The following is a 21,687-nucleotide window of genomic DNA, read 5'->3' on the forward strand; positions in this document are numbered from 1 at the left end:
TTCACTTATCTAATTCACTGTACCCTTATGGGTCAGTATTAAGTTGTCCTGCCCCATACCCCACTCCCTTCTCCTTGCTTTCATGTGAATTTAGAACTTTGGGGATGATTAGGGAGGTAACAGGCTAATCAGCATAAAGCCAGTCCACCTGAAACCTCTGCCTAAAACCAGTTCCACCTGTTTGCCTAAAAGTCAAACTAGTAATTTCTAAATAAGGCATTTTGCACCAGTTTTCCTAAGAGGCACTTCCAATGTAACATCACTTTTTTTTTTTTTTTTTTTTTTTTTTTTTTTTTTTTTTTTTTGCGGGGGGATGGAGTCTGGCTCTGTCACCCAGGCTGGAGTACAGTGGTGTGATCTCGGCTCACTGCAACCTCTGCCTCCTGTGTTCAAGCAATTCTCCTGCCTCAGCCTCCCGAGTAGCTGGGATTACAGGCACCTGCCACCATACCCAGCTAATTTTTGTATTTTTAGTAGCGACGGAGTTTCACCATGTTGGCCATGCTGGTCTCAAACTCCTGACCTCAAGTGATCTGCCTGCCTGGGCCTCCCAAAGTGCTGGGATTACAGGTGTGAGCTACCGCGCCCAGCCGTAATATTGCATTTTTAAATCACTATCACAACTTGCAACATTTTGTCAATAATGAGATTGTTTTGTATGCTTGTGGGTGACTTTTTCTATTTTTCTCTCCTATTGAGCATTTTTATGACTTTTTAGGGAGTTTGTTTAAAGACCCTTTCTTTAAAATTGTATATTTCTAGCACTAAATACTTGTCAAATCTATAGGATTTCCCACGAGATTTATCAAATGAACCCATTTTGATCCCTCCTCTCTGTTTCTCACTGAGTTTTGCTCTGTACTATGTATGCCTGTGTGTACCTAATGGGTTTATTAACCAAATTAGCATGTACCCAATGTTCCCTTCTGTTCTGCAAGATATTGGCATTTTGACAACAAGCATGAAGTGAGACAGATGGGGCAGAATTATATTGAACTCTTTGCATTTTATTTTTCAGGCTATCTCATTTATCAAGCAACTCTACTTTGTGAAACATAAAATGATACAAACAAAGTCATTATCAAATGTATTTATTGCTGAAAACATAACATTTTTCAAGAAAGGCATACTGGCTAAAAAGTCCTGAAAGTGTTCAAAAGTAGATAAAATAGCAGAAGACACCCACCAAGGATACAAAACAATTTTTAGTAGCGATCCTGCATTTAATCAGCATGTTCTTAAATAAATTGCCTTTAAAAAATTCTTCAAATGACACTGCCAAAAAAATTAGGACACCCAAGCAGATGCCAGAAAACCTGTAAGTGGGCTGGATTTTATGTGACCTGGTCATTAAGCATAGGGATTTATTTTGTGAGCTCATGGCAAATCGGTTTGAGGCCAGTTGACCTAGAACCTATTTGGGATGCAGGCACTTACCTCCCTGCACGTGCAATATGTGGGCATGGGGACAACCATGACCCCCAGGGGAAAGGAACGCCCCTCCTAAACATGACCTCCAAGAGTAAGGGCAAACTGTCAGCTTTTAACTGTTTATTATAAAGACATATTTACACAGAACAATCTTTACAAACACATTGAACACAGGGGAAGGGAACAATTTCTTAATGAACAGGGCCTTAATATCTTTGTATAAATTAGTATAAGAATCATAAACAACCACTTTAAATAAGGCAGCCCCCCCAGCCCACCCACTACCCTCTTCTGTTCCCTATCTCCCAGCTTTCTCAGCCATCCCCCACTTTCTCCCCTTCCCCACAGGGCTGGGCTTGGCTGCAGGTCATGGCAGGCCGATGAGGCAGGAGACACAGAAAGGAAGGGGGAAAGAAGGCCCAATCTCTGATGGGGGCATCAGTGGCAGAAGAGACTTTTCTGGGCACCGACCAGTCCCCACTCCAAGCATGAGCCTTTAAGCAGCAGCAGCAGCAGCAGCAGCGTTAGCAGCAGCATAGGTAAAGGGGCTTGGGGGGAGGCAGATAGGCAAACATTGGGGCTATTGTGGGACTTGGGGGGCCCTGACTCCCCCGTCCCCACACACACAAAGTTGGGCATCAGGCTCTTGTCTTCTCTTTCTCCCGCCTGGGAAGCCTGCTCAAGCAAAAGGGGAGAAAGCCCCCTCCAAGGAATGGCGGGTGACGGCCCCTCATGGAAGCTGGGGCCTCCCGGGGGAGAGGGTGCTATTCCTGCTGCACTTCCTCCCATCTTTCTTTCCTTCCTTCTCTTTCTTTGCTTTCTTTTCTTCCTCCTGCCCCTCCTTCCTTCTGCCCTTTCCTTCCTTCTTCTCCCCTCTCCGCCTCCCCCAAAGGAAAAGCCCTGGAAGGCAGGGCCGGTCAATACGAAGGGAAGGCCATGGAGTCCAATGATTGAAGGCTACCTCGGACTCCTGAAAACCACCCCTGGGGTTGAGCGGTAGTCTCAGCGCCTGAGCCGCCCCTATTAGAGTACCCTGGGTCTGGGAATGCTGCCAGTTATGGGGGCAGCTGGCCAGTTATGGAACCTTCCAGCCCAGCTGGGGAAATGGTGCAGCAGGGGTAGGTCAGGGAGGTGGGTGCAGCTCCGGCCCCACAACAGGACAGTTCACGGCCAGCTTGCCTCTCCCTTCCCTTCCCCTCCCAGCCACCCCCAGCCCCAGCCTCGGGAAAAGGCACTTCATTTGCTTTGAAAAGACATCATCAAGAGGGAAGAGGGCGTCATAAAGTAGGAGATGGCAGACCTGGTCCCCATCCCGGCTCTGCAATGACTCTAAGCAGGTCACTCCCCTCTCCAGGCTTCTGTTTTGCAGGCATTTGCCTAAGAAGGCTAAGTGATCTTCAGGGGTCCTGTCAGCTCTAATATTCTGTGATTCTTGGCAAAAACAACCTCTTGCTTGGCTTTTACTCCTGGGAGGGTATAGAGCCATGTCAGGCCGAGCACCCTCCCCTCCTGACCTGGAGCTTGGGCTAGCTGGGGACCGGGTGTGGGGGCAGGAAGAAGGGAGTATTGGGAGGCACAGTAAGGCAAGAGAAGTGACAAAGGACTTCACGGGCCCCTCTCCTTTACTTCTCCCTTAACTGAGCAAACGCCGATGCCCCACCCACTTCACCAGAGCTCCCCCCGCCACACTTCCGTGCCCCCAATGTGCCCTGTCTGGATCCCTGCAGCCAGCACCTCTTAACTAGAGTCTCTCCTTGCTTTTCTCTGCACTCCTCCCTGGAGGCCGGGTGAGGGGTCCAACTGACAGGAAAACAAGGGATCTGCTGGAGCCCACAGAAGGGAGCATTTCCACCCTGCGCCCAGGGCAGACATGAGGAAGGAAGGCCCAAGTGAAGGTTTGGGGCATTAGATGAGACAGGCAGGCACTAGAGCGGAGGGGACCTGGAGAAGAAGGGAGGCTTTCTGGGGCTGGGTCTCCAAAGTCAGTCCAGGGAGGGGCCAGGAAGATGGACTGGACGGATCCTTGTGAGAGAACGGGAATCATCCAAACTATAGCCAGGAGCACGCCACTGGGGGAAGCAGGCAGGTGAGAAGAGCTGGGCCCATCGGTGGCTACAGCAGGTGCGAGGTGAGAGCTGAATGGACGTGAGGCCTCCAGAGAAGCAGACCAATCTATGGAGGAGACAGAACCGCAGGGGCTGGGCACGTGGGGGCCCCTTCAGTCCTAAGGAGACAAAAATGACAAGAGAGAAGTCATGGACATATCCTAGGCCAAAGGAACTCCCCAGGAAAGGAGAGGAGACCGCCTTCTCTCTCCCCCCAACTCCACTCAGCCCAAACCTCAAGCCCAAGGCCCCTGAGTTGGTGCCTGCCTGTCCCCATTGCAGTGGGACAGCCAGCAGACCAGGTGAGGGGCAGGCTTCAGCTCTCCTCTCTCTGCTGCCACCTTGGTTCTTCCCTCCTTCTCACAGCTCCGGGCAACCACAGCCACAACTGTCCTCTTGTTCTCTGCCTGAGAGCCCCTAGAGCTCTCTGCCTCTTTCCCCAACTCTGGTGACAATCTACACTGGACATCTGTAGGTTTGCCCTGGGCACCACTCCCCAGCCATTAAGGTCCACCAGGATGTCTAGAAATCTCTAAGCAGGCCAGCCTCCCCAACCCCAGGCAGCAGGGTGGAAGGGAGACTGGCCCCAAGTATCAAGCCCCTCTCTGGGCCTCAGACGAGGAGACCGTCTGTAAAATAAAGGGGCTAGACAGCTGCCCCATAAGCTCTCTTGCCAGCTCTAAGCCCCCGTGAGTGTGGTGCCAGGACTGCTTGATGGATGTGTCTGGCCAGTGATGAGCGGCAGGGTCACCCGGCTTCTAGGCTGTCCCTCTCCCTCCGCTTTAGCACTGTCCACTGAACAGAGGCTCAAGTACCTGCTTCAGAAAGGCATGGGTCCCTTATGGGAGAGGCGGGGCCGCTGGCGGCGGAATTTCCTCCGACCTCCCTGCCAGGGCCCTGGCCCATTCCTCGACCCTCTGGGCTGCACCAGGTGGCGGACATTGCCCTCTTCCAGCCCTTTCCCATCGGGAAGCGGCAGCAGGGGCCCTGCAGGAAGGAGAAAGCCTGTTAGTGAGGAAGGTTGTTGGAAACGGGCAGGGGCTGCAGACCACAGGCCCGCGGGAGGGGTGGTCTGTCCACGTGGCGGCACTTCTCATAGATTTTCTTTGTTTCTCTTTTTCATATTGAAGGAAAATTGGCCATTTCTGCACTGTCCTGGGACAAACGGAACCTACTACTCACATCTTGCCATTGATGTAGCTGACTTTCTGTCCTTTTGGCAGTTATATCATGTTTCTGACAGGCACAAGTGGGTTCTTTCTTTGGAACGTCATTGGGGGTGTGCACTTTGGGGTGTCATGCCTGTACTTGGTTGGGGGGCAGGAGGCCGTAATCACCATGGCACCCCTGCAACTGGTACACTTCAAACATTTCAGACATATGACATTACAATGACCCTCCCACCGCCATGTACCCATCACCCAGATTCAGCAGTTATCCAGATGGAGTCACATATGCTTTAGTTATCCCTTTTCTATTTTCCTTGACTGCAGTATTTTAAAGCAAATCCCGAACATCACGTCATTGTACTCCTACATCCTTTGATATGCAGGATGACCCACTTTTGAGTACTAGGGAGCTCATATCTCGCCCCTGGGTGTCTCATCGGTGGTTAGGCATCTCTAGGGGGCCAAGTCCTCCCAGTGGATGGGGCCGGGCCAGGCGGGTTAAGGGGGAGGGGTCTCTGACTCAGCCTGCCTCATGCTGTGACCAGATTTAGAGACCAACAAATATTGCATGAATATTTGAGAATGAATAAATGAGAGAATGGTCACCTTCAGCAGCATGTCTGTGCACCAGGAGGGGGTGGGCTATTGCAGTTGGTACCTCCCCACCAATGCCCTACCTCCTGAAATTCCCAGATCACACCCTGCATCCTGTGTCTTATGTAAATTCTTTCCATTTCAATCCCAGCTGGCTTCTATTCTGCACTCTGGGGCTCCTCTTTACATCTGTCCACATCTGTCAGGAGGCTTAGAGTAGAAGCCTCCTGACACCAGACTGAGCCCTGACAATGGAATCCAAGTGGTGCAGTGAGGGAAAAGGCATGCAGGCCGACTCTCATGAAGCCTGCAGTCCATGCAGGGAAGCCGAGCTGCCACCCCCAAGACAAGCCTGGCTGGTGGTGGCAGGCAGTGTGCGGAGATGAGATGGTGCTGAGGAAGAGGCAGCCAGGCAGGGTACTCGTGCAATGCCCAGCACAGGCCTGCGCAGATACAGCATCTGAGGCCAGAGATAATGAATAACAGTCTCTCTCCCCCCGCACACCATCTGATTTGCCTGCATCTAGATCCCTGTCCCTCGAGCCCCATTGCCATCTACCCAGGAATTCCCACCACTTGCTCACAGTTTCCACAGAGCCTCCCATTGGCTGCTCACACCCCAATCATACCCCTGGCAGCTCCCCCTTCCCCTCTGCCTCTGCCTCCAACATCCCCATGCTCTGTTTCTTCCTTGGCTCCTTGGTTTTTGTGAGTCCTCCTCTGCTTGCACACAATTTCCAAGTGTTTAGCCTCCTCTTGGGCCAAAAGTGGGCAGGTTTGGCCTTAGGGCCCTCTTCCCGCAGGCTTCTGGGCCCGCAGTTCTCCCCACTCACACCCAGACATACCCACCCCCTCCACACACACATACACACATAAATACATATTCTCCAAGCCTGCACCCTCCTTCCCTCTTTCCCCAAGAAAAATCACCAGGCCCATGAGGCGATTGACTTGGGTCATTTGGTTAACTAGCCACATTTCCGTGCCAACTTATCCCTTAAATTCATAACCTATGAGAATTAAAAGAAGAATTATCTTAGCACTTTGGAGCAGTAAGTATGGATGGAACAAGGGGGCTGCTTCTGTCTGACTGTCATAGAGCTACCCTCTTGGCGCCATCTGTGAGGGGGCTGGGGCTGGAGGGGGAGAGGAAGGAAAGACCTTCACTAAGCTCCCCACCGCAGCTGCTTCAGCCTCTGCCTTAGTTCTGGGGTCCCCACAAGGCTCACCCTGATCACGGAGGGCGGATCTAAATGATGCTGATAAGGAGCAGGGGAAGAACATAGGGGCCTTGTGAAGTGAACCTAGTCAACACTTGGCTCTCACCTCTGCACCTTCGACTGCTGGGGGTGCAGAAGGGATAGGGCAGTGGTGCAGGCCATTGTAGCTCAGGGTGGTGGCAGACATGGAGAAGAGAAGCACAGTGCCAGGAGGGGGAGGGCATCATCTCCATGTGCTCAGCACCCAAGATTGTGAGTGTCTGTGGCAGTCAGAAAGGGAGGGCTAGAGGCCATATGTCAGGATGGGGACCAGGGTTGGTGGCTCTGACTCTGGCCAGGAAGATGTCTAGACTCTAGGTCTGCAGAGAAGAACCACTCTGAGCTGACTGAGCCCCCAGCCGGGCCCTGTAGAGCAGCCCCGGGCTTCTTGCATCCCTCCCATTGGGTTGGGGACTCATTGTCCTCAGCATCACCGAGATCTGCCGGCTCCTCCCGCACTCTGAGTCCATCACCCACCTGTTTCCTACTTTTGATTCTGAGTCTGACCCACCATCAGATAAGCTGATATCTGAAACCCTGGCTTTATCCTGTCTAAAGGAACAAATTAGAGGCTGTTGATTCTCATCACTGCAGAGGTCTTGACTGTACAAAAGAATTCCCCTTTAGAAATGGAGGCCAGGCCTAATGCACTTGAATATTTTCTTCCAGCTCATTTGCTACGTAAAAGGAGGCTGGAGCAATCCTCCAAACAATCTCCAGCCTAGAGAGATTGGAGCCATTGCCTGCTGAAGCGCCATCAGCCACGAAGCTACAGCATCTCCATGCTGAGAACCACAGTCAGGGGGAGGACAGGATTTGACTTTCATGCTGTCTGAACTCCAACCCTGCCAACGCACAAAGAGGTACTTGCGACTTTTCAGGAACATGCCAGTCTCATCAGGAATGACGCACCTGTTTCTCCTCTCTCAGTCTGGCCTGTCTTGTGATGACTTTAAAAGCCCAAACGTATGCTCCGGTGGGGACCCCGCTGGCAATGCCCCTCCACTGCTCTGTGGTCCTGCATGTGTCTCTTTGTCTGCCCAGCCCCCCATCCCAGTTGCCTTCTCCAGGGCCCTGTGCTGTCTCCAGTGCCAGCTTTGCTGCCCTGGGATACATCATGCTCTGTCTGGTGGCCCTCTGCTTCCCTTGCCTTAGTTCTTTGCGAGGAGAGGCCTGGCTCAGGTTACACGGGTGCTTAGTGCTGAGGACTGGGGATGGAGTAGAGATGGCCTTCCCTGAGAAGGAGGGGTACAGTAGGCTCTCCTCACACTCCCACTGTGACTGCAGGCTTTGAGCTGGGCCTGAGGAGGGGGAGGAGAAGGAGAAAAAGAGGGGTGCTCAGAGACCGAGGGACACTTGGCCCTGACCCAGGAGTTCTCAGACTCACAAGAGCAAAGTGTATCCCAGGTCAGGAGGCAGTGGAGGAGTGTACGTGGTGGTAGCGGGGTGATGAGAGGTGGCGTGGAGAGGGGTCGGGGGTGGACATTCCAAGTCAGGACAGACTGTGGAGAGGAGGAAGTGTGGTTTTCAGGCTGGAACTTTGACTGGGGACTCTGGCTGAGGACAGCATGCCAGTCCGGGCCAAGGACAAAGTGGTTCTGGGATTCCTGCTTCTAACCCAGGACAGGAGCCAGCGAGAGCAGGACATGTGTACCTGGACCCTTGGCTGGTGGCCACCTCCAGGGACATGCCCTTCCTTGGCTCCAGGAGAAGTCAGGGAGTAGAGAAGTCAGTGAGAGCCCTGAAAGTTTCCAGCACGAGGCTTGAGCAAAAGGTGAGGGCAACGAATTTATCCAAATCAGAGTGGACAGATGACCTAATGAAGACGGGGGAATTAAAGCACGAAGTGGCAGGCTCTGGACCAGCCACACGGTGTTCGGGCATTCTGGCTGACTTCCTTTCCCTTGAAACCAGCTCTCTCCCCTTTGCTAGTACTGTCCCAATGGCTGGAACCCAGGAGGCTCTGAGTGGTTGTCTATTGGCCAGGGGTCTCCCCACAGCCTCTGGGGGGAGCACCAAGTGTGCAGATCCAGGAGCCCTACCTTCCTCTGGAACACTCTCTGCACCCAGTCTTTTTCTTCCCTGAAGGCACCACCCTGGACTATTTGCCCGTGGTGGTATTGTGCAAGTGTCGTGCCTTGCCAATGACAACAGATGGTAGGCTTCCTGAGGACAGGCTGGTATGGTGTATCATTCGTATCTTACATTCGTATCTTTTGCTCCCTCTGTTACCTGCCTGACAGGAGTTTCTGTGGAAAAAGCCTGCCCACTGCTTACTGTGGTGGTGCCTCCCTTCGTGCTCAGGTCTTGAATAGAGAAATCACCGGCCAGCTACCTGGAGGCAGGAGGTGCCAGCCCCAACCACCGCACCTTTCTGAGAAGCCAGGCAGTGTTCCCAGAGCCACAGCAGGGCCAAAAAGCAAGAGCAGAGAAAGGAGGTGGCCTGCGATGAGAGGCAGGCAGAGCTGGCTGGGTCCCTCGGAGGCTCCTGGGCTGCATGCCATCCTTCTGTTCTGGAGGGTTTGGAACCACTTAGGGCCCTGTGCCCTTGCCCTAGGAAACTCACTGCCCTGCCTTCTCCTTCTTTCTGCTCCCACCTCCCTGTGACTCCAGCCATGGTCCTGGCGTTAGTCCACCTGGTCTTGGCCTTCCCCTTGTGTGGTGCCAGGCAGGCAGCAATGACAGCCAGATCATAGGACTGTGGCAGCTGGAGGTGGGAGCTGGCAGCCCCAGGAGATATTGACACACAGAGGACAGGCAGCCTGGGATGGGGCTGCTGGGGCATGGGTGGGGACCAGGCTAGGGGCGGACATGGGCACTAGTGCCAAGTATTGGCAGGTGAGGGCAAAAGGACTCCCCTTTCCTGAGCTGCAGGGAGGGGTTGGGTCAGGTGCTGTGCTTCCTCCTTTGGTGCCTAGCGACGGGGAGACTAAGGTGAAGAAGCATGCCCATGCCTGGGACAGAAAGGAAGGCTGGAGCCAGGATGTAAGAGAACCAAGTCTCTGGGGGTGGGATGGAGGCTATGGGGAGGGCATCCTCTGCAGGGGAGGAGACCAGCCAGGACCTTGGGGTTAGGGAGGAGAAGACCAGCCCAGCCCGGCTGGGCCCGGCCCTGCCTGGGGGAGGCTGCCTCTGCTCACACATGCAGGCCGAAAGGAGCAACAGCTGGGCTCCATGCCGCCACCCCCTCCGCGCACTCCTGCCTATGCAACAAGTGTCACGTCTGCATGTTGGCACATCATCCCCGATTTCCCGCGCCCCTGGACTGGCGGGAGGCTCCCAGCCTTCAGGAACCAGAAGACATTCAACATGGGAGCCCAGCCCACTCGACTCTGGTCAGTTCCTTCCATCGATCCACGAGGGAGCGGGCATGTCCCCCGCCTCCACCTCCACCACGCGGGGTGCAGGGCGTGGGACACGCGGCGCACACCTGTGGTCCTGAGCTCCTGGGACCGCGAGCGACGGTTAGGAGGGACAAGGTGACGGGCAGGTGATGCCAAAGGCCGAGTTGAGCCCCGCAAAAGAAGCGGTCCTTGCGGCCAGCCGCCCCATGGCTCGGGGCGCCCTGTCAATCTGCTGCCTGGCGCTGGCCGGCGCGTGGCTGCTACTGCACGGCTCGCGCCGGGCTCCCCGGGAGGCGGGGAGAGTGCGAATAGGGCGGAGGGAAAGGAGCGCGCCGGCTGCAGCCCGGGCGAGCGGGAGGGCGCGCACTCACCTCCACACACCGCGGTCAAGGAGAGCCAGAGCAGCAGGAGCGCCTGCACGCAGAGCCGCAGATTCATGCTGCTCCTCGGGCCGCCGCGGCCCCGGCGAGCCGGCGCGGGGGAGGAGAGGTCGGGCGCCCGGAGGCCAAGAAAGGCGCGAGCCGCGGCTGGCGCGTGCGGGCGCGGAGCCGGGAGGCTACCGGGCCGCTGAGTGTGCGCGCTGAGCCCCGCCGCTCCCGCTGGCCGCCTCCGCTCTTCTGCAGCCTCCTCTCCCGCCGCGGGGCAGCGCCGCGAAGCTGGCCCCGGCGGCTCCGGGAGCGGCAGCGGCGAGCTCTTTCTTAGCGGCTGGCTGCTCGGCCGCGGCTGCAACTGCCCGTGACCCCGGCTGCCAGCGACAATGCTCCCCGCTCACTCCAGGGGCTGCATTTTGTAGCTTGTGGCTTGGCCGCGAGCCCACTTGGTCATGTGGTCATCGGGAGGGCTAGAGGGGGGGCAGGAAGAGGGAGAGGGAGGGAGAGGGAGCGAGCCTCCCGCACCGCCCCCCTCCAGGCACGCACTCTGCAGCCCCAGCCCGAGCGCGAGCGCGAGAGGGAACCCCGAGGTGGCCCCACAACAAAGGCTGCGCGGCCTCTCTGACAACCCACAACCGCTCCCCGGACAATGCCCGCCTGGCCGGGGGCCAGAGGGTTTGCAGAGACCTGAAGGATTTCAAACACAGGAAGCATTTGGGGCGGTGGAGGGGCACACTTAACCCTTTCTCACCTTGCTACCTGGGCGCTTAGGGAAGGACTCAGTCTGGGTTGCCTTCACTCACGCCCTCTACCTCTGACCCTGACCCTGGTCCTTGCCCTTGCCGCTGGCCAGCTTCAAGGGTTTGATCAAGACACCCAAACACTGGCCCTCCTCTCTCCTCTGCATTTTCAACTGGCTTTGAATTGGGGGTGACTGCCTAGGCTTGTGCCCAAGGCTTGATTAATTGCCCAGGACCCTCATGTTCCCTGCATCCCTCAGGAGGCACCCTCTACCTGGAATGTCCCCGCCCCACCTTTCCGTGAGCAATTCATTATTTGCAGCAGCACCTCAAATCCCATCGCATCCAGAAGCCTTCTCAGGATAACACTAATCCAGCAGGGGCTGCCCCTCAGCTCCTCCCCACTGTTGGGACATGGGACAGCTCCTATGGTGTCTCTTTCTTGTTCCCTGGAGCTGTCCTCATTCTAGTTCCCCATCTTCGTAAGAGGCAGGTGGTTTACCCAACTCCACACAGTCAAGGCTGGATTCATTTTGCGTGTACTTGGGATTCTGGTTTAGAAGCGGGTCCTGAAGTTGTTTGCCTTTCCAGACTAGATTGTTAGCTGCTTCTATAGCTTGGGAGCTCCCAAGGCATGGGGCTGCTTCCCTCATTGGACTGGGAACCCCCTAAGGTAGGATACGGTCTTCTCACTCTTCTGGATCTCTCCCAAGTCCCCAATATCTTGCTCTGCACATAGGTGGCACTCAACACATATTAAAAGACTGAATCGAAAGGTGTCTCCACCTTTCAGCAAGCCAGGCAGTTTGCTTGAAGTGTAAGTCCAGATTTACACAAAAGATACATTGGACAGGGTGCGTGTGTGCCATAAAAGACATGAGAGACCACGGCATACTTAAAATATCTTTGAAATGCTGCAAAAATCCTATATATACACAATGTATTTATTATCAGTCTCTCTCCACCAAAAGGGTTACCTCCACAAGGGAGGGATCTTTGCTTTATTCACAGCTGTGTCCCCAGACCTAGAATAGTGCCTGCGACATGACTGGTACTCAATACATAATTTTGAATATATGAATGAAATTTTCAAAGACATCTTTACTGCCTAAATTCAGGTAGCAGGAAGGGAATAAGATAAGGTTCTCATTAATAGCCTATGGCCCATTAACCACACTCAAGTAAAAAAAAAGCATGTGAAGCATGGCACCTCTCTTCATCCTTGAGACCCAGGATATGAGTAGCAGGCATGGGTAGCAGGAGATCATTCTCCCTTTGCTGTTGCCCTGGAAAGAGTTTTCTTTCTTTCTCTTTTCTTTCCTTTTTCTTTTTTCTTTCTTTTTTTTTTTTTTTTTTTTTTTAGACGGAGTTTTGCTCTGTCACTTAGGCTGGAGTGCAATAGCGCTATCTCGGCTCACTGCAGCCTCTGCTTCCTGGGTTCAAGCAATTCTCCTGCCTCAGCCTCCTGAGTAGCTGGGATTACAGGCATGCACCACCACGCCCGACTAATTTTGTATTTTTAGTAGAGACGGGGTTTCACCATGTTGGTCAGGCTGGTCTCGAACTCCTGACCTCAGATGAGCCACCGGCTTCAGCCTCCCAAAGTGTTGGGATTACAGGCGTTAGCCACCACGCCTAGCTGGAAAGCATTTTCTAACCAGGAGGAGAAACACCTGGCTTCTAGTCTCCACCCTCATTTGCTGTAGGGCCTTGCCATCATCACCTAAACTTACTGGGGTTCATGGAGGTAATAATCTCTGCTCTACCCACTTCAAAGTTGTTATGGGATTAAGTGAGGTAATGTGCCTGAAGGTACCGTGCAAATTAAGAATAAGCTCTTGCAGGGTTATTTTTAGGAACCTTGGTGCTCCAATCCTTGATTGGGCAAGCCCATGCACACCCAAATAAGTGTCCCCCATAACTAGGTTAATAGAAGCCTTCATATTTAATTGCACCTTTACTAGGGTGTGTATGGCATATTGCTAAGTGGTTGGAACACATAGCGCTTTCCAATACAATAGCTACTAACCATATTTCCAATGAAGTTTAAAATTCACTTCCTCAGTTCCACTGGCCACGCTTCAATTGCCCATATGTGGCTAGTGGCTACTGTATTGGACAGCACAGAACAGAATCTTCAATCACTGCAGAAAGTTCTATTGGTTAGAGCATTCATTCATTCTTCTTTTTTCTATAATCCATTTTCCCACCCTACCTAGCCTTCAAAATGTACAAGGTGAGGGAAAAAAAAAAACAAAAGCAAACCAATAGAAATTCAAGCCAAGCTGAAGGCATGCGTTTACAGTAAGATTTAAAGATCTGACACTTGGGAGAATCATTTTTTAATTGAATCCTTCTCTTCATTTAACCAAATTACATCCATTTTTTTTAGAGGCAGGGTCTTGCTCTGTTACCCTAGGCTGAAGTGCAGTAGTGCGATCACAGCCCAATGCAGGCTCAAACTTCTAGGCTCAAGTGATCCTCCCACCTCAGCCTCCCAAGTAGCTGGGCCTACAGACATGCACCACCATACCAGGCTAATTTTTAAATTTATTTTTATTTTTTGTAGAGACTGAGTCTTACTACGTTTCTCAGGCTGGTCTTAAACTCTTGGTCTCAAGCAATCCTCACATCTCGGCCTCCCAAAGTGCTGGGATTACAAGTGTGAGTCACCATGCCTGGCCACATCTGTTTTTGTAGTCCCAGATCCAAGATTTCATCTTTCTTTCTCAGGACACCCTTGCCCACGGTGACTTTGCCCTTTCCATAACAGCTATGGCTGTACCTTTCGTTGGTAGATGCTCTCACAGTGCATCGGGAACACTTTTGCATCTGCACACCATGCTCTACGGGCCTGCTGTAATTCTGCAGACAGGACCCATCACCACCATATCCATTCAGGGGTCAAGGCCCATGAGGCAAGGAACGCAGCTCTGATTGCCCACTCTGAACCCCTTGTAGGCTCCCAGATATCTTAATCTCAGATTGAAATGACCAGTTTTCGAATATCTGTGTCTATTTGCCAGACTTTAAGGTCACTGCTGTGATAGCATCTAGCACAATGCCTGGCACATAATTAATACTTCGTAACTGCCTGTCAGGTAAGCAACTGTTGGCCCAACTCTGTGCTGTCTTTTGTTCAGGATGATACTATTGAATGAATATCAGCAGGATAAATGTTTTAAGGCATAAGTCTCCAATCCCTGGGCCATGGACCACTATGGCTCCCTGTTCTATTAGGAACCAGGCCTCACAGCAGGACGTGAGCAGCAGATGGGCCAGCGAAGCGTCATCTGTATTTACAGCCACTCTCCATTGCTCCCATTACCACCTGAGCTCCACCTTCTGTCAGATCAGCAGTGGCATTACATTGTCATAGGAGCATGAACCCTTTTGTAAACTGCATATTTGAGGGATCTGGGTTGCATGTTCTTTATGAGAATCTAATGTCTGATGATCTGTCACTGTCTCTCATTACCCCCAGATGGGACCATCTAGTTGTAGGAAAACAAACTCAGGGCTCCCATTGATTCGACATTGTGGTGAGTTGTAGCATTATTTCATTATATATTACAAAAAAAATAATAGAAATAAAGCGCACAATAAATATAATGCACTTGAGTCATCCTGAAACCATCCCTCCTAACCCTAGTCCATGGAAAAGTTGTCTTCCATGAAACCAGTCCCTGATGCCAAAAATGTGGGGACCACTGTTTCAAGGTATTTCTCTGGAGGTGGGAAGGAGGTACATGAAACTGTCCACACTCTCCTGCCCTGAGGCAGCAAGTAGCTATGAAATTGCTGGAAGCATTGCTGCATTTGGGGCTCAGGACCTGTGGTCAGCAGCAAGACTCAGTTTCCAGTCAAGGTGAGGGACAATCCTGGGGGCAAGGGTAAGACTCAGTGCATTGTTGGGGACAGAAGTGAGATAGCTGACCTATGTGAGTTCAAAGTGTGACTTGCCCCCCTCATCAGAGCTATGCACATGCTATTCAGTTCTGCTTATTGTCCTATGTCACCACCAGCCACTGCTGTTCAGTTGACTCATCCACGTCTCTTGTGGGTTAAAGTGAACAGTGTGAGGCATTAAAAAGAACTCAGCTTTTGGAGTTTCACATAACTGAATTCAAATCCTGCCCCTCAACCCCATTCGTTAGCTATGTGACCTTGGGCAAGTTATTTAGCTTCTCTGAGGCTCAGTTTTTTCCTCTGTTAAATGAGGATAATAATGGTACCTAATTTTTTATGTGCTAAGGTTTGAATGTATGTGTCCCTCCAAAATTCATATGTTGAATTTTTTTGTTTTTGTTTTTGGAGACGGAGTTTCACTCTTGTTGCCCAGGCTAGAGTGCAATGGTACAATCTTGGCTCACCGTAACCTCTGCATCCCAGGTTCAAGCGATTCTCCTGCCTCAGCCTCCAGAGTAGCTGGGATTACACGCATGTGCCACCACATCCGGCTAATTTTTTGTATTTTTAGTAGAGATGGGGTTTCTCCATGTTGGTCAGGCTGGTCTCGAACTCCTGACCTCAGGTGATCCCCCCCGCCTCGGCCTCCCAAAGTGCTGGGATTATGGGATTACAGGCGTGAGCCACCACGCCCGGCCTCATATGTTGAAATTAAAAGCCCAAGGTGATGTGTTAAGAGGAAGGGCCTTTTGAGATTGATTAAGTCATGAGGGTTCCACCCTCATGAATGAATTAGTGCTCTTATAAAAGAAGTTGGAAGGGGCACCCTAGTTCCCTTTTTTGCCCTTCTGTCCCTTATGTCATATGAGGACACAGTGTTTGTACCCTCCAGAGGAAGCAGCATTCAAGACACCATCTAGTAAGCACAGACTGGGCCCTCATCAGACACAGAAACTGCCAGCACCTTGATCTCAGACTTCCCAGCCTCCAGAACTGTAAGAAATAAATTTGGATTATTTATAATTACCCAGTCTTGAGTATTCTGTTATAGCAACAGGAATGGACAAAGACATTATGTTTGGGAGATTAAATGAGATAATGTATGTAAAATACTTAGCACAGTCCCCTGCTCATTCGATGTTAGTTTTCTCCTCTTCCTGACCTGCCTCTCCCCCAACCTTATTCACTTTTATATTCTCACCAGCAGTGTTGTTGCCCAAAGCAAATACTCAATAAATGTTTGTTGAATGAAAGAAGGAATTGTATATTCTTGTTAATAATTGCTCTAGGTTTATGATCCATATCAAGTGTCTTTATTTGGGCAAAATCATCACAACTTGTCCAACTGGTTCTCAGATGGGTCAACACTAACAGCTAACAGACATACACAAAGATGTGACCATCTTCCCTCCCCTCATTGCGTAGTAGTTGTTTTTACTGGATTAGTGCAAAAAGTGGAGTGGGGAGAGGACATCTGAAGAAGGATGAACCTGGCCAGCAATCAGAGAGATTTCACAACAGCAAGAGCCCCAACCGCCTCATTATGCAGATGGAGAAACTGAGGTCCAGAAAGGTAAAGTGACTTACCCAAAGCTACACAGAAAGCTGGTGGCAAAGTCAGGACGGAGCCTAGGTTCAACTAAATCCCAACTCCTGTTTTTCCTTCTGTGTCTTCCCAGCATAGAAGTAGTGCTCACTGGCCAAGCAGTCCCCTAGCTGGCGGCATAGGCACAACCAAAAGACTGTGGTTAGGCGCAGGATTCTCATTCCATAGGCCAGCCCTTTTGGAGCATCTCAGAATGAGTCTTCCCATTGTCACTCATCTAATTTGTTCCTTAAGACATAAGCTAAATTAATGAGCAAAAAGAAGTTCAGTAGCAGCAACACTGGGAAAAAGTATTTAAGAAGAACTTCAAAGCTTACCCTGCCTCTGAAGCTCCTTAACAGGAACTTGGGGGAAAAAAGCACAGGCCAGCTGCTAGTTGATGCCTCACTAACTAGCTTCATGACAAATTATCTTTGCTCAGTTAACCACCACCAGAGAACATGAATTTTTCACTTTCTCATTACTGAGTATTTGTCTTTCTGATACTAACGGCTAGAGTTGAGCTTTCTAACTCATCTATAACCACCAGAGCAGCCAGCACAATGCTTGCCATAGAGTAGTAGATGCTTAAGCCGTATTCATGGATTCACTTTCCCATTCTGGGTGTGAGACCATTTAAATCAGAGGACATGATGTTCATTATGTGAAACTTAGCCTGGAACTTTGTGAATCAAAAGATCCCAATGATCATTTTGAGGGAATAATCTCTTTGTTGGACTTTGCTGGGGTTTCTTCTTCAGCTAACTGTATGATTCTTGTCTTGAGGTCCAACACCTCTTAATTCTGATCACCAGCTAGGTCCTAAGCCTGGCCACAGACTGAGGTCTTGTCTTTCACACTTGCCCTCTTCCCAAGCACACAGAGTCAAATACTAACCATCACAAGGTATCACGTTTGCAAAAATTAGAGAAGTAGCCATTTTGCAGCATAACCACATTATCTCTATTCACATCTCAAGTGTTTAATACTGTATTCAAGTCACTACATGCTAATTTCTTTCCATGGGGCACCTTTCAGCCACTGCCACATGGGCTCCAACTGCCCTGGAAATGCTTATTCCATTCCTCTGTTTCTTCCAACTTCTTTGCAAACTACATACCTTCTCAGATTGTCTGATATATTTAAGGAACACCAGGGGTTCCCACAGATATGCCTTCCTTGACACAACACCCAAGTTCCCGAAAAATGTTATGTCAATGGAATTCAGATAATCAGCTATATTTCAAATGTCTTTGAAGGGTTCACAGTTTATTAGCTGAATAAGTCCTAAGAGAGATTCTCTGAGGTGAAGAACTGTTTCTCTGTTCCTGCCCCCAGCCCAGCCCAGCTCCACAGAATTACCCCCTTTTCCCTACATCCTGCTTAATTTCTTCTGATCCTCTCCCAGAGCCACACAGGTCCCCGTTCCTCCTGTTTGTCTTTCAGAGCAGTTTCACTTCCTCTGCATATCCTCTATGACGTCTCCCAGGAGCCTCCATCCTTCCTCTCCTCTATGGTCTATAAATACCCTGGTCTCCCAGGGGAGGCACGTGAATTCCTTCCTTATGCAGCAAGGCCCTGTGAGTTAGGATAGCCACTCCTAAAGGAGCAGGTTTATCTCCAAAGTCCATTGAACCTTTCTTCCTCTCGCTTTGCTGGTTAATATTATCTGGGCTTATATCATGTAGGATATTATATGTCTCAAATCTGGCACCTTTGTTTGCAGAGCCAGGGCAAAGACTGTTGAGGACACAGTATTGAGTCTATGACCAGTTCCGTTATGGGCTTAGAGTTCTGGGTCAAATAAGGTCAAAGTCAGAGAGATAATGAGGTCAGCTTTGTTCTATCCCTAACTCAAGTTTGGATTGACACCAGTCACTACCTGAATCCTAACCATGGCCACAGACTGAGATCTTTTGAGGTTCTTACTTTTTGACTTTCATACATTTCCATACACATAAAGAGAGAGTCAAATATTGTACTAAAATTTAAAAGGTAACACTTTTGGAGAAAAAAGAAAGAAAACTAGCCATCTTACAGCAAAACTCCATGTGTTAATTTCTCAGGGCTGCTATGACAAATTACCACAAACTTCGTGGCTTAAAACAACATAAGTTTATTTCTTCTCACTTCTGGAAGCCAGAAATCTGAAATCAAGAAAGCTCTAGGGTGAGAAGTTTATAATAGATTAGTGAAGTGATAGACATGTAAATTAGTTTGATAGAATCTTTCTACAATGTATGCATAGATCAAAACCTCACATTGTACCCTATAAACATGCACAATTATCATTTGTCAATTAAAAATAAATAAAGAGAAAATGAAAGTGTAAGGGAGGATTCTTCCTTGCCTCTTTCATACCCTGGTGGCTCCAGGCATTCTTTGACTTAGGGCTGCATCCCTCCGATCTCTGCCTCCATCTTCATCTTCACATGACCTGACCCTTTTGTCTATGTGATATCCTTCTGCCTCTCTAGGGTCTCACCCTGTTGCCCAGGCTGGAGTGCAGTGGTGTGATCATAGCTCACCATAACCTAGAACTCCTGGCCTCAAGCAATCCCCCTGGCTCAGCCTCCTCAGTAGCTAGAGCTGCAAGCACCACCACAACCAGCTGATTTTTTATTTTTTATTTTTTTTTGTAAAGACAGGTCTTGCCATGTTACCCAGGCTGTTCTCAAACTCCTGGCCTCGAGTGATCCTCCCACCTTGACCTCCCAAAGTACTGGGATTATAGGCGTGACTGCTTCACTCATAAAGATTGTCAGCATTGGATTTAGGGCCCACCTGGATAATCCAGTATATGTCTCTCTTGAGATCCTTAACCTTTTTTACACCTGCAAAGACCATTTTCAAATGAGGTGTCAAATTTACAGGTTCCAGGGGTTAGGACATAGACATATCTTTTGGGGGGGCTACTGTTCAACCCATTACATCCCACTACCTCCATTTATATTTCTGGCATGCTGGAATCAACACAGCATGAACTTTCTGCCAATTTAACCTCCAAATATCTGTCAAATCTACACTTCTCTATGTTTCTGCTGCCCTATTCTTGTTCCAGTCCTGTCATTCCTCACACATCATTCTCCATAGCAACCAGAATGGTTATGCCAGTTGGCTTGAAAACCTTCTGTGGCTCATGGCTCTTAGAACCAAGACCAAACTCTTAACCATGGCATGCAAGGCCCTGTATAATCTAGCCCCTACCCACTTCGCCAGCCTCTTCTCTTGCCTCTCATCCTCTTTCTATCTGCAATGCCATGTCCCTCCTGTCACAGTGCCTTCCCAATACTTTTTCCTCCTACTGAATGATTCTCTGCTCTACCCCATCTTCTCCTGGCTAACGCCTATCATCCATCAGCTCATCTCTAATGTCAAGTCACTCCTCCTCAAGAGATGTTTTCCTTGGCCCTCAGACTGGCAGAAATTCCCCTGTAATCGCTTCTCATAGTTCACAATTCAGTTTGTGTTCAGTTAATGTCTGGCTTACCCCATCCACCCCTCACTGTCCAACCAGATTGAGCTCCATAAGGGCAGGGGGCCATGGCTGTCTGGTTTCATGACTGTGTCCTCAGCATCTAGCTAGTGTCTAACTCATAGTAGGTGTTCAATCATTTTCCCAATCAATGCATAAATGAATGAGTGAATGAATGAATAGGTCTGAACATCTGTGCTTTGGTCCCTCAAGTTCTTCTCCTAAAACATGAGAAAACAATGTTTCACTCTCAGGGTTGAATAAGAATCAAAACAAGAGAATGAAAGGGAAGGAGCTTTATAAACCATGAAACACCTTACTAATTTGAGGAATCATTACAATACTGGCCACTGTAACCATTCTTCTGAGGGAGTGGGAAGTGCACTGTGCACGGCTTAAGGGTAGCAGGAGGAACAAGGGTGGAGGTGGGGAAAGATACTTGAGGTCTACATTCCTCTGGATAAGAAGAGTTTCTGTGGCTCTGCTACGTAGGATAAAATTACAAGAACATTCAATTCCCCTGCTTCAGGCTTGAAGCTTATAACTTATCATCCTCTGGGATCAAGAAGAAAATGCCATTCTGCTCAGGTGTAAATATTGCCCAGAGTCACCTCGGGTATTTAGGATTTTGATTGTCTTCCTTTAAAGTATCTGACCCAGGTGCAGGCTGAGGATAGGGTGACAGCCTCCTGGGCTGGATCCCTCTTGGCTGGTGCTTCCCATGAGCTGATCCATCAGCCGTGGCACTCACTTAAGGCACTGCCCATCTTTGGATGGGCTTTGAAGTGTGCCTCTTGGCTTTGCATTCTTCCACTTCCTGGCCTTCTTGGCTTTCACTGTTAGCAGGCAGGTGGAGGGGTTGGTGGGGCTGGGTGGGGGGGGCGGGGGAGGTGGTATCACCTCCTTGCTCTTGCTCCTCTAGCACGACCATCTAAAAAACATCCCAGGAGGCTTGACATTCCAGGTCTTTATTTTCTTACATTTGATTTCCCTAGACCCCATCAAGTCATAATCTCCTTCCTGCAGGGAAGGGATACTTCCACCTCTTCCTCCATATCCTCTTAGCTCCTTGCATTTGGGTCAAGAGACCTAAAAAGGCCATTTCTTATTTCCATCTTGTCTTCCATTGTTTTATCCCCTGGGATATCTCTGCATTCATGGCCCTGAGATGCCTCACTGCTCTGGAATGCTCAGGGCGAGCCTATCCTCTGAATCATAGACAAAGAAACTGGAAAGAGGAGTGCTCATTAGGCTGTCATTTCCCCAGTTTCCTCCACTGACCTGGATGTCTTTCCACTGGTTTGGTGGTGTGCTTCCCCACTCTGTCCCACTGGCTTTTGAGGTTCAGTCTACACAGCCCAGAGAGGTGAATAACAGAAGCATGTCTACGCATAATCCAAACAAAATCCTCAGTTTTGTCTCAATGATTTGGGCATCCCAGTACAAAGGACTACTTCAGTAGCAGGCTTTGGGATAGTTTTCCCTAATAGTTACCACAGAATTGAAGCTGGAAAGGACCTTAAAGTTTATCTGTTCAAAGACACCTTCCTTTTTTGTTTATAGCACTATAGAGGTATAATTGACATACAATACCTGCACAAGTTTCATGCAGTGTACAAAAGTGTACAATTTGCTAAGCTTTTTCATATACATACTCTCATGAAACCATCACCACTATCAAGTTTTCATCAATCCCTACAGTTTC

The 21,687-nt window shown here is 50.1% G+C and overlaps 1 protein-coding gene across 1 annotated transcript; it reads right to left on the reverse strand.

Annotated features, from left to right (window-relative positions):
* Positions 1-1,075: 1,075 nt before the first annotated feature.
* Positions 1,076-10,708, reverse strand: APLN (apelin). The gene is made up of 3 exons (XM_055268681.2): positions 10,274-10,708; positions 4,352-4,523; positions 1,076-3,655 (listed from the first exon to the last, which is right to left on the reverse strand). The coding sequence occupies exons 1-2, from the start codon at positions 10,338-10,340 to the stop codon at positions 4,357-4,359; spliced, it is 234 nt and encodes a 77-aa protein (XP_055124656.1). The 5' UTR covers positions 10,341-10,708; the 3' UTR covers positions 1,076-3,655; positions 4,352-4,356.
* Between the last annotated feature and the right edge of the window lie 10,979 nt (positions 10,709-21,687).

Source organism: Symphalangus syndactylus, chromosome X (genome assembly GCF_028878055.3).
Source record: "Symphalangus syndactylus isolate Jambi chromosome X, NHGRI_mSymSyn1-v2.1_pri, whole genome shotgun sequence".
Classification (NCBI taxonomy): Eukaryota; Metazoa; Chordata; class Mammalia; order Primates; family Hylobatidae; genus Symphalangus; species Symphalangus syndactylus.

What these genes read in the sequence shown, in the direction of transcription:
- APLN (XM_055268681.2), bottom strand. Translation starts at nt 10,340, where the DNA reads ATGAATCTGCGGCTCTGCGTGCAGGCGCTCCTGCTGCTCTGGCTCTCC. An exon ending in CTTGACCGCGGTGTGTGGAG is followed by an intron (nt 4,524 to 10,273) that starts GTGAGTGCGCGC and finishes TCCTTCCTGCAG; the next exon opens with GGCCCCTGCTGCCGCTTCCC.